Raw genomic sequence first — 18,302 nt, 5'->3', positions numbered from 1 at the left:
CCTTGTCCAAGGGACCAGATCCCTGGCTTTAACCAGTGCTAAAGCTGACATGAACCTCAGAAGTTCACAAGTGAGAAAACACATGTCTTGGCGAATTAAAGGATTTCATGGCCACAGTTTAACATAATCGAGAGTGACTTTCTGATTACTGTTGCTGCCATTCAAGAAGTTGGAACATCAAAGTCACCGCACAAGTAGCTGGCTTTTCAGAAGGCAGAGCCGTATTTTGCCTACTCCAGTAAAAGACAGACTTTCCAATGGTTGCTGCAGAAACACAGGTGAACTACACCTTCATGCCAAAGTTTTCAGTTCTCCCCATGCTACCCACTCCAACTGCCACAAACATGCAATATACTTAAAATCAGAGGGGGAAATGAAAGGTAGAAATAGAGAGTCAGTGCAAAATAAACAGGAGCTGAAGTTAAACCTATACACCAAAATAAACAGTTTACTCCATTTCTGAGACTAGCTGTATTTTAACTGACATTAAAATGCCCAAGAATTTCTAGCCTGAAGCACTAGTAATCAAAGAATGCATTTCCCAGAACTTGGATCCCCTCACCAGACAGTATTTGGCATGCTAGTCACTGAATTCAAATAGGAGAACGAACCAACATGCTCCAATACATAGATCATTGGGACTGGGAGTCAGGAAAGCTCTGTCTATTCCTGCCTCTGTTAATCTCCTGCTGGGTGACCAGGTCATGTCACATCACCTCTCCAGAGCTTTTGTTTCCACAGCCACCCTTTGTCTGTCTTGTCTATTTAGACTGTAAATAAAATTGAGGTAGGTATTGTCTTGGATTGCCCGATGCTGATGAAATAAGGCCTCAATCTTGGTTGGGCTCCAGTAATGCAAATAATGAGAACTCAAAACTTGAGGTCATAGGTACATAAGATACCCCCCCCACACTAAGTGTGGGTCCCAGATGTGCAGCAGTGCATGAAGCACTGCAGAAGCTGTAACATCTCCATCACCTCGGCCTCATCAAGCTGCGCAGACCGGCAATGCAGGTTGGTTGGAGATGCCAGTTTTGGGGACACAGCTGTCTCATCGCTGAAAACCATCACATTCCTGCTCTCCCACAGCACAGAACACGTCACTTCTCAAGAAGTCTGATGTCATGCAGTAGTGCAATGGATCACTGAGCACATCTTTCAGTACTCTAAAATGTCTTCAAAGAGCACCCAAAACCCCAAGCCAAACCCTGTCCTTTCACAAATGAGAAGTCCCCTAAACCATCTGAGCTATCTCAGGTGCTGGGCATCTCTTCAATGTGGCAGTTTATAAAGCATCATTTACAGTGCTTTATGCCAGTCCCAAGAGACCTTGCCTTCGGTGTGTGGTCTGCTCATTTCCTGGCACCTGCATCTCCACATGGGGTCAGCCAAACCCAAGTGTGGACATGCCCACACAGAAAGCAGACTGCCCAGTGTCCTGCCTGCTTCCCTGCATGGGTACATGTTTCCACTGAATTACTCATGGGAGGGTATTTTGATCCCTCCAAGGCAACTGTGGAAAGAAAACAGAATTCAGACAGCCAACATAAATCCTGGACAAGAGCCTGGGCTGTAAGTCCAGGGAAGCAGCTTACAAAGGTCAGAAGCTTCTACAAATGGCAGAGAAGACAGAGCCACCAACTTGAGTAGGCCCAAATGTTCAGATTGTTTTTCCCCCTATTGAATAGAGAAGCTGATCTGAAGTTTGTGGGTCTTTTCAAACTTTATTTTGACTTAAAGGCATGAGAAGTGCTCTGCACATTATTTATCCATTGCATACTTCAAGTCTTCCTTGTATTGGCTAATCCAACAATGTAGGGTTTTTCCCCCTCCAGTCAGTAAGATGCCTGTGATCACAAACTGAGAACCTGTTAAATCAATATGGGAAGGGCCCTGTTCTGCCTATTCATCCATTCCAGACTAAATAAGAAAGCAGTGTTTGCCTTTAGTTACCATTGTGAAACTGGCACTCTGGATCACTGAACAGTGCAGAGACTAAAAGAAAGCCTTGTTAAATAACCAGGTACACAGCCTGGCTTGAAACCACCTCCCAAAAGTAATGATGCTGTCACGAAGGGTCCTGCTTGCTAGCAAGGAGGGATCAGTGAGCACTTTGAACCATGAGATGCCAATCCTGCATCGTTGGGCAAGGAGCAGGGTAGAGCAGGAGTTTACGTAGAAGTTAAGGCTCTGCTTTGGGAACTTGATCAGCATGGAGAAGAGTCACCTCACCTGAAAAGAGAGGTGCCTGGCTGGCTCGCCAGACAAAGGAATGGTGACACAGGCAGCTCCTGGTCTCTGCTCACCACGATGATGGCTGAATTCTGTTCAGCGAGGTGAAGGTTTCCGACCCTTACATCAAAACCATTTATCTGTCAGTGCAGAAGATTATGTCAAAAGCGTTTCTCCACCTTTTGATGACAGGCATTGGAGAAAAGGAGGATGGCTCAAAGTTCTGCCACTGCCAACTGTGGCTTTCATTAAACACTTTGTCAACCATTGTCATAACACAACTTTTCATTGCTCCTGCACAAAAGCGAGCCGAGGGCCCAGAACAAATCAAGCCCTGCAATAGAAATTCCTTTGGCTAATCTGTCGAAAGATAGCTGCCTAGTCTGCAGCTTACTGAATAGGCATCATCCTCTTCCCACATGTTTGTGGATGGCTTTACAGCGCAGGAATGGAGGCCCCATGCACACTTGATTGGGTATGAAAAGCATGGCTCCAGTTGAATTAGCCTGGGGATGGGGGCCAGGGAAACAAGAGGGGGAACACATTACCCGTGCTAAAAGTATACAGCTGTGCAGGGAAGGAAGCACAAACTTCTTTCTTGAACGGAAGAAATGTCTTTCTTGAACAGAAATTCTTTCAAATTTCTCTCTTGAACAAGCTCATGAGCTCCCAGAGAGATGGCAGAGTCCTTGGAAGCAGTGACAAGCAAGGCTTAACACCGAAGCACAAAGCCATCAAAGAGACTGCAAGGATTCAGGTGGTTGTATGGATGTAAGGATGGAAAGAAGCAGCTCTACTCCATTTTCTTGTCCTTGTGCGCAGGACAAGTCCAAAATCTACTTCCATAAGGCAAGTAGCCAAACAGCTACTGCAGCTAGTTCCAGCCACATCTGCACTGCACAGCAACACCTTCCCTTAAAGGGGATTTTTTCAGCTCCCACTAAAACAAATGGCCACCAAATGGAGTTGCATAAGCCACCACAGTGATGAGAGTCAGAAGGAGCTTTCACATGCTGGACACACAGTCCTTATTTACCTTCTGGGGGATTTCTTGCAGATTCCTTTGAAGCGGCTCATCCACTGCCAGAAGCTGAAGCCTGGACTGGGGAAATCACCCACCCAACCCAACACAGCCATTTCTGGGTTTCCTTTGAATCTGGCCTGCTAAACTGATAGAAAATCACAGATTCTTATACCCCTCGGGTCCCTCATCACCCTCACCACTGCTCCCAAGCTCAGTGTCACAGGCCTATGGTCAGTAACGACACAGAACAGTAATACGTCTTTGCTGATGGGCGCACTGAAGGGCTCTGCACCCGTGCTACACCCTGCGGTTCAGCCAGCCTCAAGCATGAGCTCCCACACTGCTGAGCAGGATTGACTGGGCTGTGCAGCCTCTGGGATGCTCAATTTCTGGGGTGCCCACGGCTCCAACAAGCCAAAACCCTCATGATTTCTTTTAGTGAGCTCTGCTCTACCCAGCTTACAAGAGAAGGGACATTGCTGGGGCACAGAAGTCTCTTGCACTAAGCATCAGCAAGAGTTGCCTCCTAAAAGGAGGCAAGATCAACAAAACACAGGGCAGCAGAGAGGTGAATGTCCCAGCTTGCTGTTCTATGTGCTTTGGAGAGAAGAAGGGAACTCTACAGGACACATGAGAGACAAGCAGCACCCACGTGGGTAAAGCTGTGCCCCATCACTGAGCGGTCCTGTTAGCAGCTAAGCGAATGTGCTCACTCAGGCTTTACTTATGCCCTAGCTCAAATTAGCAGCAGCAGCATCATATTAGCTTGGGTTAATAGCCTGCTCATATAAGGGGCTTTATGCGCAGAAAGGAGTCAACCTAAGGGCAACCCTCAAGCCATAATATGAGCTAATTTGACAGTGAAGACAAACTTTGAGAGGTCATCCAGACACCAAGAAAACTGCACCATGAATCACTCTCAGTCACAACCAACAATACTGTCTAAAGGAAATTCCTGTAGCATGATCACCAAAGAATCAATACCACGCTGATTCCAGCAGAGGCATGCAGTCATTAATGCAAAGAACACTAATTAAAACCTCATCACTGAGAAGCATTGTGCCAGAGTACAATTTACTTTAACATGTGGTTGATATGGTTCAAAGAACTAGGGAATTAGCTTCTAGTAACTTTCAGGGACGTATTTTCAGCCCTGGCCCTTTCTCCTGCTCTGCCACGCTGCCCTCACAACTGCTTCTGCTCACTAGCATGCAGAGATCACATCTGGCACATAAGGGTAAAGGTACTACCAGAGCTGGTCTGCTCATACGAGGTGTGATACCTATGAGCACACACAGGTATCTCCATCACTGTTGGCTCCCTGGCTCAAACAGGAAAGCAACCACACTCTGGCGGAGGAAGGGCAGAGAATTGCGTTGCAGCAGCATTGGGTAATGCTACACTAATGCTGGAGGCTCCTACATCTCCCACAAACAAGGAACTTTTAGAGGCTTGTCTCTTTCAGAAAGGGCAGCGTCAGATTATTTTAGGCCCTGTTCAGTTTACGCAAATATGTTTTGACAAAAGCTAGGCTCCCATTTCCTCCTATTTTAATAACCTTAGCAAAACTAAAGTCCAGTTCTTTGCTGCCTTTTCTTATTTTCCTTGGAACACCATCGCCTCCAAACACCTCAAATGTTTTAATTTTTTTCTTAAAGGAAGATTAGCTTCAGCTTAATCTACATAATCACACACAGCTGCAAGTACAGCACAATGTAAAGCACTTGGCTAACTCAGGTGCTTGTAGATCTCTTGCCATGCCTCTGCAGCATCAGGAAAGGTGTGAGGATACTCATTTTACCAATGGTTGATCCTGGTCCACTCAACAGGAGCTTTCTCAGCATTTCAACTGCTTCAAAAAGAATAAAAGTGAGATTTCAAGAAGTGAAACAATCTGAAAGCCATCCAATGGCCTCAATGGCAGAGAGAGGACCATGAGCCCTTGTCTCTGCAGCGTGCCCTGCGCTGGTGGCTGAGGACAGGCACCCATAGCCCCTCCCTTTCCTGGGGACATATGCAGCCCTTCCTGCAGCCAGCAGGGACCCAAACCAACCGAGGATGGCCAGACAAAGCAAGCGTGAATGACAAGGTATTCAATAAGGTTATCTCTGCTTCTGAAAAAGATCCTAGCAGCAGTTAGCCCGCAGTCACCGGGACCATAAACGCTCCCATCAGGATTGCATGTTCTTCTGCTCCTAAAAGGCAGCTCAGTCAAAGGCAGTATTGTTTACAGGGAAGAGGGGATGCTGCAAGGCTTAGAGCAGGCGGGATGTAATTGCAGCAATTTTTCACTTTATTTGCTGCTTCTATTAAGCCACACTGCCTGAAGGAGGCTGATCCTCTCCAAAACACACTGAGCCATCAGCTGCAACCATCACCTCAAAGCACAAACACGTTTCAAAGAGGGCACAGGCATCTAAATAACTATTGAATTAACATAGGGCAACCCTGGTTTGCCACCTGCAACAGGTAAGGAGTGGGAAGGAAAAGCAGGATGTGGAAGGTTGTTTTTTAACCCACAAATAAAACTCCACCCTTTATCTACCCAGATACGCATAGGGTTTATTGTTTTAATCAAAGTACTGCCTACTGTCTTGAGAAAGCCATATCCTAAAAACAAACCCCCGCACGTTGTTTGCTCCACTGCATGAGCAAACTCACCTTCTAATTTAATGGCAAATCCTGCTTCCACAAGGCAAAGCACACTCTCTCAGAGCACCGAAGCAAGGGCTGGAGGCCTAATTCAAGCAAAATGCTCATGAAACAAATTGCTGCTGCTGCTTCCATCACCACTGTGTTTCTTCAGTAAATCAATAGAGGCCATGACTTCTTTACTAACATTTTCAATTAGGGTTCCCCGCTGTGTATTCAACATACTAAACCAATTTATCAAGGATTAACAACTATATAATTCACCGTACATGTCTACCTTAGAACAACTGCTAAGCCTCCATCAACCGATAACAAGAGCTACACTGATAAATCAGCTCTAAGAGCTATTTACAGTTTCAAAAACTGCTACTTCTGCAAAGCAAATATTTCCATCTCAAAGTTGTGCAATTTTTCACAAGTACTCGCAGCAGACAAACCATGTTAAACCTTTGGCTTGTTCGGATGCTTGGAAAGACCCAGGGCAGCGTGTTTAACTGCTGGCAACCCAACCCTGCCACCACATGACTTTGCAAAATCCAGCTGCGGGTTACGAGTCGAGCGCTGATGGAAAAGGGAGATAATTCAGGAACTCCCCAAACACTGTTCAGAAGCTTCCACAAGAAAACATCTGGGGTCAACAACCATTCAATAGTATCCAATAACCCATACTTTAAGATATGTTTTCTCCTAAAACACACTCAACTGCGATGTGCTCTGCTCTCTTTGGGGATGCAAGTGGTTTCAATCATGTCCACAAGCACTTCTGGTAAGCTCAGAGCGCTTCACTAGCCAAGACAGCATTTTTCCACTGCTTCAACACCACAGTTCATCAGAAATACTAAGTAAATACACCAGCAGGCCCAGCTCTGACAGTACCACCATGTTCACATACACTGCACACCGGGATGGAAAGCACCAGCAGGGCTTGGCCATGCCCGCTCCAGTGGCAGCACAGGGCACACAGCACCATGTGGCCATGCCAGAGCAGAGCCTGGTCAATCATTAATGATGGGGAGAAGGGCAGGCAGCCCGCTCCCATGGTGTTTGCTCAGTGCTTTATTCTCTCCTGGTTCTTCTTATTAATAGTTAATCAGGAAGGACTGATCTCCCCCCAAAAACACACTCACTTGGAAGCGGCACAAAGGAATTTCGTGCGTTGGTTAAAACTAGTCAGGCAAAGAGCTGGGGGAAAAGGTACTGGGAAAACGGCGTGCAGGTTTGTCTTGCAGCTCAGGCACAGGGATCACCAGCTTGTTCTCAGCCTCTCCTGCACTTGATGCTGCTTTTAACACCAGAGAGGGGCTGCAGCACCTCCCACCCTCATATAGCAGAACACTGCAGAAGCAAAGAGGCATTTCTTCTCCCATTCTCTGGTGGCCCAGGATGACCACACTACACCAGTGTCACCAGTAGCTGCTGCTCATCAGCCACCCCGTGCATCTGCTGCATCATCAATCTAAGAAAAATCTCAGCGGGTGTGTTGACTTGAAGCTCTGTCCCATTGGATGTGCTGCAAAGAAGGTGTCCCTGTCCATGGCAGGGGGTTGGAACTAGATGAGCTTTAAGATCCCTTCATGCCCAAACCATAGGATGATTCTAACTGACCAGAGCCAAAGCAGCAACCCCAGGCACTGGTCATCCCTCCTGTCTCTGCTCCCTTCTTCCCACCAAGTGGCAATAACTCCTCTCACTTAACATCCAGACAACTCAACAGCTTTCCACAGTGGAAGTAAATCCCTTTCTGATCCTAGCAGCAGTCCAAGTGGAATTACATTGGACTCCTTGCTATGCCCACCATAAAAAATCCACCCAAGCAAGGGCATTCCCTGCAGTTTTCAATGCCATGGGCTGAAGTTGAGAGGTTGACCAAATGCAAAGACCTTGTGCCTGGAAAGGAATGACATATACAACCTCAAAGCACCAGCTAAAGGAGCAGTTGATGCTGGCAGCACTGCGTGATGCTGGGCCAACTCTAATCCCCCAGAGGTGTGAAAAAACATGGGGCAGACAGCTCTCCATTTGCAGGTTAAAAATAGTTCTTTATTACAAAGAACAGCATTTTAAGGGGAAAACATGCACATTTTAAGCTTAGAAACCCTAAGCTGGCCATCCTTTGCAGGAGGTGTGTGGTTTACACAGGCATCCACACTCTCTCCTTTCAAGTAATCAATGTCCAATCATAATGCACTTTCATTCCCAGCACTTTTGTATTGACAATAAAGCACCAAGCAATTTAATGGATTTCTAACCCCAAATTGGAAGCTGTACTGTATCCAACTGATTCAATTTGTTCAGTCTTAGAGGAAGCCCTGGAACAAAACACTAGAAATAAAACCACATGCGCTGATAACATTACAGAAATAGATACACCAAGAAGCAAATGTTCTGTCCCTTTTATTTTATCTGACCTCCAACCTGTTTTAATTGACCTTCAAAGATGGAAATGCTGCATTTAAAAGACATTTCTACCTAGATCAAGAGAAATAAAAACCAAGCTATATAGAATGTATTTGCTGCAAAATAAGGCAAATAAATCTACCATGAAACCACCTTGACAATGAAAAGCCAGAGGAGACTTTCAAGTTAATTTACTCTGCATTTTAGGCCCTAAATAAACTATTTTCCTCAATAAGCTTCTTTCTCTGCCCATGGCCCAAGAACACCAGAGATGCTTCCTCTGCCCTCATCACAAACTATAGCACTTGATGGCAGACAGCCGTATTATCATCTTTGCCTAGCAAGGGGATGAAGCAACAGATCGCAGAGACAATGTTGTGATGCAGGAGTTTCCAAAGGTGGTCCACAGTGTACTTTCCTGCTGGCAGGAGAAAGCCACCAGGTCAGATACTCTTTGACACTGCAGCCACTCTCCTTACATTGATTCTGCACGTAAGTGATCACTGCAATTACAATAAGCACGACGTAGAATATGACATTCCTCCGGAAGACACTCTTCATTTTACGATGTGCTACAGAAAGCTTCATTCCTGCCTCAATGTTATAAGCAGGGCCATCTATCAGAACAAGCATTCATACTTTCTTGGCACAACTCCTATAGCACTGGTGTTTACTGCTGGGACAGCCGCAGGATACCAGCAAGGATTTCAAAGCAGATGAAGCTGGTGCTTATGTCTCTGCCAAAAGAATGCCACAAAGAAGTCAAGGGGATGGTTAAATCTCTTGCTGCTTTCCATTACATGCCAGTCTTCACATTCCTTACATACAGCAGGATGTCACAAATAAGCATATATTCTTGCACAAATAACTTGCACATGTTCATGGCTTTCACTATGAATTTACAGATGCATATGCAGGTACAAACGCAAGCACGTACACATCTATACCTGCACGAGGCAGTACACCTACAGTGATGTATACAGCTAGAAAGGCTTTCTCAGGAGAGTTTGGGACAGCTGTATAGCTTACAACTGAGTTGTGAAGAGCGCTAGTAAAAATCTTTATTGCACTCTGCCCCAGCATATAATGCCATATTTTACAGAAGCACTATTATTAAACATGTTTGAGAGCTTTACGGTTTTTATTGGTGCTATTTTTCAACTCCTTCCACTTACAAAGCCAGACTTCTTTATTAGCACAACTCAAACTGCAGAGAGACTCAAAGAAAAAGGAAGAGTAATAGCCAATAACATTTAGGAAGTTCTTCAAATGAGCTTGCTCTTCCTCAGTCTGGTACCTCAGGACTTCCCAGGATGACAAGACAGCCCCTATTCCCAGTGGCTGCAGTGTTTGCTCTTCAGATCTCTTAAGAGTCCTAGGCAAAGCAAAGGTGAAGCAGCCAGTCAATGAGCCCAGGCTTGCTCCTGCTCCCCACATTCCTTGTTGGGGCATTTGAGCTCAAACCCTGCATTAGCATCAGTCAGGCACTAAAGCTGAGCACACATTTCGCCTTCAGATCAGGAAAGTATTTTTTCATCTACTTCAAAGGGCTGTGATGTACTTCACTGGATGGATGCCTTGATTTATTATTCAGTGAACTCCCTCGGATTTGTGCGATTTCCCAGCTAAAAGCACAGCTAATTCAAAGGGAGAGTAGATATTATTAAAGTTGAATCAAGGAACAAACTTTTTCTATGGATTTTTATCCTTTTTACATTGCAGAGGGATGAGAAGGGGAACATTCCCCTGTTCTTTTGCTATAAAAAGCAATTAAGAACCCAGTCTCTTGTAAAACTGCTGGATTCAGAGGTATTTGGATAAGCTCATTCCATCTTCTAACTATTACTGGAATACTGCTCCACTTAGCATTTGAGATCAGATCTTTTGTTACAACTATCTTAGTTTCTACCTATAACTATCTTAGTTATACATATGTGCCGGTGGATGTTCTTGTACCTGCTTCAAGCACAGGGAACCTCTTCACCTGAACAAAGGCTGCATGGAACAACAAATTCTGCAGGGGGATGCGAAAACGCAGACAGATCCTTCCCTCTTCCTTCGAGCACATTTCAGACATAACCCAAAGTAGATACCACCTTAAAAACGCCTGACGGCCTCTTCAAGAAAGTCCCATAATGAAACTCCATGTGGGTGGCCACCCGGCTGCACTGAAAATAGAAAAGCTAACACTACAGTCAGGCCAGGAACAGAAACAGCCTTTCACTCTTCCGAGTGGCCCTTGCGAGCCCAGGCCCTGTGCCAAGGAGCTCACCACTCACCACTTGCACTGCGCCTCTCATGGGGCAAAAAGCACCTTGGCTCTGCACCAGCACCCAACACCTCACACTCCAGAAAGTGGTTATCTCCAAAACATGAATGCAGAAGGCGGTCCCGAGGTTTGTTATTGCATGAGGAGGGTTACAGGTGTACTCACCGCTTGGAGAATTCTAACCACGGCCTTTGGGGAGTAGATAAATTAACTTCTATGAAGAGAATAAAGAAATGTCACCATTACAAGGTAATCAGGAAAAAGAGAACTCTTAGGGCTCACGGAAAGCAACACCGGCAGTGTTCAAGGCCAGGTTGGACAGAGTTTTGGGGGACATGGTCCAGTGTGAGGCATCCCTGCCCATGGCAGGGGGTTGGAACTAGATGATCTTAAGGTCCTTTCCAACCCAAACCATTCTATGATCCTAAGAGCAGACAGCAATGGAAAAAAGAAGTGCAGCACTTCATGCACCAAAGATGAAGTCCTGAGCTGAACCACGATGGAAAGCCCAAGGCACCCCACAAGTAGGGTCATGGGAGAGATAAAAGAGGACAAGTCCAAGGAGATCAGAGGGTAACAGCACATCACATGCTTGAAAAACCACAGAGAAGAAATACCCATGCAGCTCCCTACCACATGTGTGAAGCCACAAAGAGGAGATACTTTCTCTCCTCCAGGCAGATCACAACTCGGCTGTTAACTGCACAGTCTTCTCAGCCCTTCCTAACACCAGGCACTGTCAGAAGCAGGACCCCGAGTTAGAGAAGCCACCAACCCACAGCAGCGTGGGAGCACATGCTATTGTACTCTCTATTCCAAGCCTGGCTCGACTACAGCCACATTAAACAATGTATTTTCCTCAATTTGTCACAGCAAGCGAGGTATGAAATAAAAACTTTCCGAATCTTCCCAACACAGACTCTCCCCCCCCAAAGCCTTCTGCAAACCAATGAAAACCATGTAAAAATAAATTGTAGTGCATTTTATAGGGGAAAATAACTGTGCTGCAACTGGAAACACATAATCTAGCTTTTCTCTAACAAAACCTACAGGAAATGGCTCTGCAAAAGTTAACTAAGTGATACTGAACTTTCTCCAGAGTGTTGTATAGGAAATAACACTGCAGAAACGACTGCCTGGTTTAACCTTCTGTCCAGACTATGCTACAAAGCCATACTACAGAGGTATCTGGCCGATGTTAACAATCCTCTGGTGTATCCTCTAGAGCTGCAGCACAGAAAGCAGGTTATCTCACACATGCTCAGCAAACACCCTCGCCACAGCACACAGCCCAGGCAGCCAGCTGCTGATGGAAAACAGCATTTTACAGTTTTTCCTTTCTCTGGCTGGCAGTTGGGGTTTATTTGGGGGTTTAAGGATGTGAAAAAGGGCTGTGCTTTGCGCCACAAAGGGCAGACACATGCATCCCCAGCGTTCGGACCAAGGTGTCCCATCACTAACAAATGGATGCTCTGACACCTCAACATGATACCATAATATTTCTGGGTGAAATCCCCTCTAGCATCACATTTCTCAGCTCCACTCACTGAGCTTCTCCCCCTTTACTCACCACCTCCACCACTGCAGGAGGGGCCGCTTCATGCAGCAGCAAGCACCAGTGAAGGATCACCTACTCCCAAGGCATCTCAGGAACAGCACGTCTGCCAAGAAATCTGGTGTCAATATTTGCCTGGAGCTCTGCAAGCACAATTATACAGACTAAGCCAGGCTGCCCTCCATCCTTTCTTCCTCGCCATCCACATGCTCTGGTGTGGAGAAGGTGGTGTTGCAAAGACCTGAAACAAGTCTGCTTTTCATCCTTCATTTTAGTCAAAAAAGGGATGGCTTACATATATATTAGAGATATATATATATATTCCAGCTAGTGAATCCCCAACATTTCAGTCTTTGCTTTCAATAAAATACACTGTATGGGAAAGGAAAAGGTAAAGAAACCAAGGATTTTCCCACATTCCCACAAAGCTTGGGTTCCTATGTAACTGCTTAAACAAGGACAAAGCTTCAAGAGCTACAAGACACTGCTTCATCAGGTTAGCCAGAGGGAAACCATTTTATGGGGGGGATTTTCAAAGCAAATTTGACCCTACAACCACTATTGCAAGGCACAAGAAAACCCCACAGACACAAGGGCAAGAGCCAAAACATCTGCCCAGAGCAAGGACATAACCCTCTGTTCAGGAGGCTCATAATAAAATGCCCCCGTGTAATGACATTGATTTCAATACACCAAATGGGCCGCTGGGAGGGCAGCCAATTCCCAGCAATACTGCAGTCAGCCTCGGGAATTAGCCCCAAGCTTACGTCAAGTCACGTGAATCCAATTGCATAAACTGTACCTTTTTCACAAACACCTTCTCTGGGATAAAGGTTCTCATTTTACCCCACGTAAAAACACTCTCCACAGGTTTATAAGCTTTCATTGCCATGCAAGCACATAAAAAGTGCCCAAATAAGTCTATTTAACGGTTACACATTAACTATCATACACCTCCAGGCTTGTGTTATCCACTTATTTGCTAGATCAATAAACTGCTTGTAAGCAAACTTTTTTAAAGTGTTGCTGCTGCTGCGAATGTTCCATTCCTGTTTAGCAATAACTTCATGGAATTAACTGGAAACTCTTACCTTTATCTGAAGTTTTCTGCTAGGGAAAAAGCAAGCTGGTTTTCAGCACAAAGAATCAAAACCATGTATTCAATATCAGGACACTGACCCACAAGGTAATACAAGAGCAGTGCAACTCTAGGCTGGGAAGGACTTGGGCAAAGAATAATGTGTGCAAACGTGTGCCTACAGAGACAGAGCTCCTCTAAACCCAAGGAGAAAAGGTCCTTAGGAAGTGCCATAAGCCTGGACAGCCAGGAACAGGGAAGCTGTTTGCATGAGGATGACAAACAGGAAGCATTAGCAAGAGGTTTTAGGAAAGCATAGACTCAAAATACTCTTACTGGCAATTAAAATGAAGTGCACCATTCTCTGTAAAACCACTCCTCTGCCATTCACCTACTGCTGTCCTAAATTCACCCCGCGGGGCTGTGACAGGCAGATTTGGCCAGTGGAGCAGCAGGTAAGAGGTGACTGCCTGCATGGGGGCAACAGCGATGGATGAGGAAGCATCAAATACAACCTTACCACAAGGCACCCTTGTCTGTTAAACAAGCCACTCAAGAACAGCTCTGCCAGGCTGCTCACAAAAGCAGGATGTCTGCAACGCTCTGTGGCATCGCAGGAGCAGGAGGCATCTCATCCACTGCCCCATACATAAAGGGGCAACAGCAATCTGGTGCAGCCCGACTGCTCTCTCATAGCAAGAGCACATTAAAAACCTGCTTGATTTTACCCTGGGCATTTACAGATGCCCTCAGACGCCATCAGCCCAACAGACACATGCAGTCAAGCAGGGTAGGAGGCTGAGTCCTGCATCCCCTGCCTCCTCAGGATGGGGGAGAGGGTGAGCAAGACTGAGCCAAGCAGCCTGAGAGTGATTAAGCGTTGATCAAATCCAACTATTCCATAAAGTCTCTGGTATGCCCAACCAGCTTCGACAGCCTCTGCACTTTGCTGTGAAATCCCTGTCGTATTTATGACAAGTCTGCAAATGGCTGCTTTGGCACTTTTGGTTTTCCCCCTTAATAAAAATGCAGAGCCTAAAGCTCCAAAGATGCACTTTAACATCCCGGTGTGCTTCTCTGAGCACTCTCAATGTGGGCAAGGGTACCAGAGCCCGCACCTCATATTACGCATCCTTCCAAGGATAGATAACAGCACTGCTTTCTCCCCAACCATCTCCCCTTTCCCCATGGCAAGGAAACATCCCTTCTCCCACACTGCCCTCCTGGCCACTCTCTTCCCAGCCCATCCACAGACCCGCTTCCACAGGGGGCAGACAGACAGCAAGCACTTCGCACCTCGCCACCATAAACCTGCCCAAAGCAATTACCGGCCCCACTCCAGCTGGGAACACATTGCTGCCTGGTTTATGGCAGCAGAGCCCCAAGGGCAGCAGGCCCCAGGTATGCACAGAGAGAAGCTAAAACCCCGTGACAGCAAAGGAAACCCCAAGGCAGGAGGGCTCGCACTGCCTGCCCACCCCCTGTGCCTATTAAGAAAACTAATCCCCACCATAAAAGCTGGAGCACAGCCTGTATTTCAGGCCAAATAATGATGGGAGGCCTCTATAAATAAGGAATCACTATTCGGGGGGGGGGGGGGGGGGGGATTCTAAAAGGTTATTTGGATTAAAAACAAACTGCACAAACAAATAAACCTCATTGCTTCCCACCCCCCTGAGCCGCTGCAGCCCCACATCAGCTGCCTGTTTTGCACGTGTTATCTGCAGGCTGCAGGCCAGGCGATTACCCACACCGCGCTGTTTCACAATCTGCTATCTCCGAACCCTACACTACGTCAGGGATTAAACAAACATTTCCTCCTCCTCCTCCTCCTTCAGGGTTTCCCTCCCCCTGTCCGGAGCTCAGCTCCAAAGTCCAGTTGGGCAGCAGGCATGGGGCTGAGGTGTAACTGTGGGCTTAGAATGCCTGGCACACTCCTCACCACCTCCAAGAGCATCCATGGGGTGGCTGGTGGTCATGACAGGGCACACCAACCACACAGCATTAGGAGAAGTAAGAGGAAAGATGGGGATGCAAGATCCGCTGCAGCCTTCCATGAAGAATAGCCCAGACAATAGCACAGAGGGGTTCTGTAGAACCCTGAGCATCCTTCCCACTGCTCCACTAAGAATAAATGCACCAAATCTCTCACTTTATCATGCAAAAGTGAGGAATGGGGGAAGAACTTGTTAGTAGCCTTGCTCCCAAGGAAGACAAAGCTCCAGACTTGTGTCCTCATCCCAAATAGTGCAATACTGGGATGAGATTAAGGAGCAGAAAGGGTGAGCAAGCTCCCACCAGGCTGCAGAACCAGGGTCAGGCAGGGGAGGGCAAGGGACCAACACACAGCTTTGCCCTTGGCTGGGATGGCCTAGACTCATTGCTTAGGTAAACAGGCAGCCTACATGCTCCCAAAATACACCACAGGCAGCTGAGATGGGCAAGGAGGGTGACACTAACACACAATGCAGAGATAACAGGAACACTCTGCACAAGTCAATTAAAACCTTACTCAGCCCTGGAGACAGAAACCCTCAGGAAACCAGACTTCGTGTGCCTGTTTCCACACTGATTACTGGTGATTATGGGTAACTGCAGCAGAAAAACGTGATGGAAAAATCTTCTCTTAATCTGTCCATATTGCCAAATAGGTTTGTGTTACAAATTTGGGGGTCATCTGCCTTAGAACACAGTGGAAGGGCCATAGGGGGAACCAGCAAAGTGAGAGCATGAGATAAACTGAGGGGCTGAACATCGGAGAACCAAGTCAAGGTGGTTGAATTTGTGTGGTTGCTGCTATTTAATGGCAATACCTCGTTAAAATTTGGGATAAAGGAACCTTTTGTTAAGGACCTGCTCTTTCCCTCCCTCCCATACCTTCCCTCAGGGTTTGGAGATCACATAAAACACACATCCCCGAGCTCCCTGAGGGAGTTTTTTTCCCCAGCAAAGCCAAGGCTGACAAGACTTGACATTCCTGAAATGTTTAAATGGGGGGAGAGAGGGAGAAACAACAACATTTTTTTCCAAACCCACTTTCTGCATCAGAGACAAGCAAAAATTGGGCCTGGGCCAATTAGAAAGAACATTTGCGAGATCATCTTCAATACTCCCAATGTTCCCGATGGAAAACTCCTCAGCTGCACAGCAGACACAAGCCCCCACACTGAATACTGCACATTCCTGGAGGGAGCTGTGGAGCATAAAGGCATAATCAAGGCGATTGATACCACCGTGACTGCTGGTACATCCCCAAGTGCCCTGTGGGGATATGCCACCACTGGCATTCACCCACAGCAGGTTTTGGGCTCCTCAGAACCAGCCTCCCCTTCCAAGCAGGCAGGGAGCCCTTAAACACATCCCAGGGACTTGGTAATGAGCTCGGGATTAAAAAGCCTGGCTAATGAAGAGGCAAGAGCCAAGATATCCAGTTTCTGCCAAATACCAGGAAAAACACACCGCTATCAGTAGCCATTAATTCATACACAGCCCATTTTGTAGCTTTTTCCAGGCTGGGATTTCGCTCGCCCAATTATGCCAGACAGAACCGGGCAAGGAGAAGGGTAGAGACAGAGCACTACAGCTTGCAATAAAACCCACTGAAGGCAACACAAACCAGATGTGGACAGTAACTCCATGCGCTCCAAGAGGCATTACAGCTTCATATGCCAGCCACAGCACTTGGGAGCAAACACACTTGAGATCAGGGAACGTTTCAAGGGGTGCAGAACAGGTTAATGGGAACCCACTGAGCTCCACCAGCCAATTATTCTTCCTTAGTTTATTAACACAGAAATTTGGGCAAAGAGGACCACAGTGTTCCACTTGTGCAATAAACTCCTTTCACCAACATCACTTCACACTTTCTAGAGTGCAAAGTTCGCACAGATATTGTTGGCTTTCTCACTCACTGCTTTTTGGCACTGTCCTGCCTGCTTGGCTGTTCATTAATATGCAATCAGTACATTAAAGGCTTGGTTCCACAGTCCCAGCTAGGCTGTAACAGCCTTTTCCAGCCACTGCTGTCTTGCAGGGCACAGAAGTGCAAATGTGTTTAGGTGCTCTCAAACACTCAAAAGCGGCCCTAAACCCTATATTCCTATCAATTGGGTTTTACAAAACAAGGAATTATCACTGCCAATGCAAATAGCATCCAGAGAAAAACTTTGAAATCACAGCGAATTTACTCTCATTATGCCTCACTCCTTTGTGCACCAGTTACACTACCAAGTTTTCGCACAATTTACAGACTAATCATAGCCACACAGCAAAGGCTGCCCAAATGCACTGGGAATGAGAAAGTTTCCACTATTTCCATTTGCATGATGGCTTCTGGGATGCTGTTAAGTCTCCCCCCACAAAAACCCCACCTTTTTGGGTTTATTCAGCTACCCTCTAACCTTCCAGATCTGAGCAGGAAGCAGGACAGCCCTGCCTCATTTACTGTCACCACAGTTGCATGGAAAACCATGCCACCATAGATCAAAATCTCCTGCCCTGCTTTCCAAACTGGCACAGAAAACTTATCCCAGCCTCACTTCATACATTATGAAATCCTGTCTTATTTTTCTTCCCTGGGAGACTAAACATCGGCAGTTAGTTCAATATAAAACTAGGTACACACTCAAAACACAGAGCAAACAGTTTAATTGTAAGGAGTACTAAAAAAACCCACTCTAGTTGTTTCAGGTCATTTTAAGCCACAGTAATAAGCTCTGTCTCAATATTTCAAGGATTGCTTATGATGGAGATGAGCCCAACTAGAAAACCAAAATCAAGAATCCCTGAACTCTGAAGGAAGGTTTATCTGAGTTTGGGTCCATATCTGTACAGAATGCAATACAGCCAAATAACATTTTTTCCATTACATTTAATCACTATTGCTTTGTGTTCTCCTTTCTATGAGCACAAGGTCACATCAGAATTTCTCCAGGAGGCCCCTAGTCCCATAAATTGTTAGAGATCTGGATCTACATCTGTGGGATTACAGATGAGATCAGCCAAATGTGCACATGCTGGAGGGAGAGGGGACAACACGGCACTTGAGAACTGGAGAGTATTTTTCATTTATAAATAGTTTACATTTTTTGGATCC

The 18,302-nt window shown here is 46.2% G+C and overlaps 1 protein-coding gene across 3 annotated transcripts in view; it reads right to left on the bottom strand.

Annotated features, from left to right (window-relative positions):
* Positions 1-18,302, bottom strand: part of LRIG1 (leucine rich repeats and immunoglobulin like domains 1) — a 91,310-nt gene that overhangs the window by 57,888 nt on the left and 15,120 nt on the right. For 2 of the 3 annotated variants that reach the window (XM_030501905.1, XM_032920216.1), the window contains one exon: positions 12,209-12,235. The exons of the other annotated variant lie outside the window; for it this stretch is intronic. In XM_030501905.1, coding sequence (XP_030357765.1) covers positions 12,209-12,235 — 27 coding nt within the window. Of the gene's footprint in view, positions 1-12,208; positions 12,236-18,302 lie in introns of those variants that run through there. 3 annotated transcript variants of the gene reach the window in all.

Source organism: Strigops habroptila, chromosome 11 (assembly GCF_004027225.2).
Source record: "Strigops habroptila isolate Jane chromosome 11, bStrHab1.2.pri, whole genome shotgun sequence".
NCBI classification, from domain to species: Eukaryota; Metazoa; Chordata; class Aves; order Psittaciformes; family Psittacidae; genus Strigops; species Strigops habroptila.
Note: the sequence above shows the minus strand (reverse complement) of the source record. Positions and strands in the feature narration are given on the sequence as shown.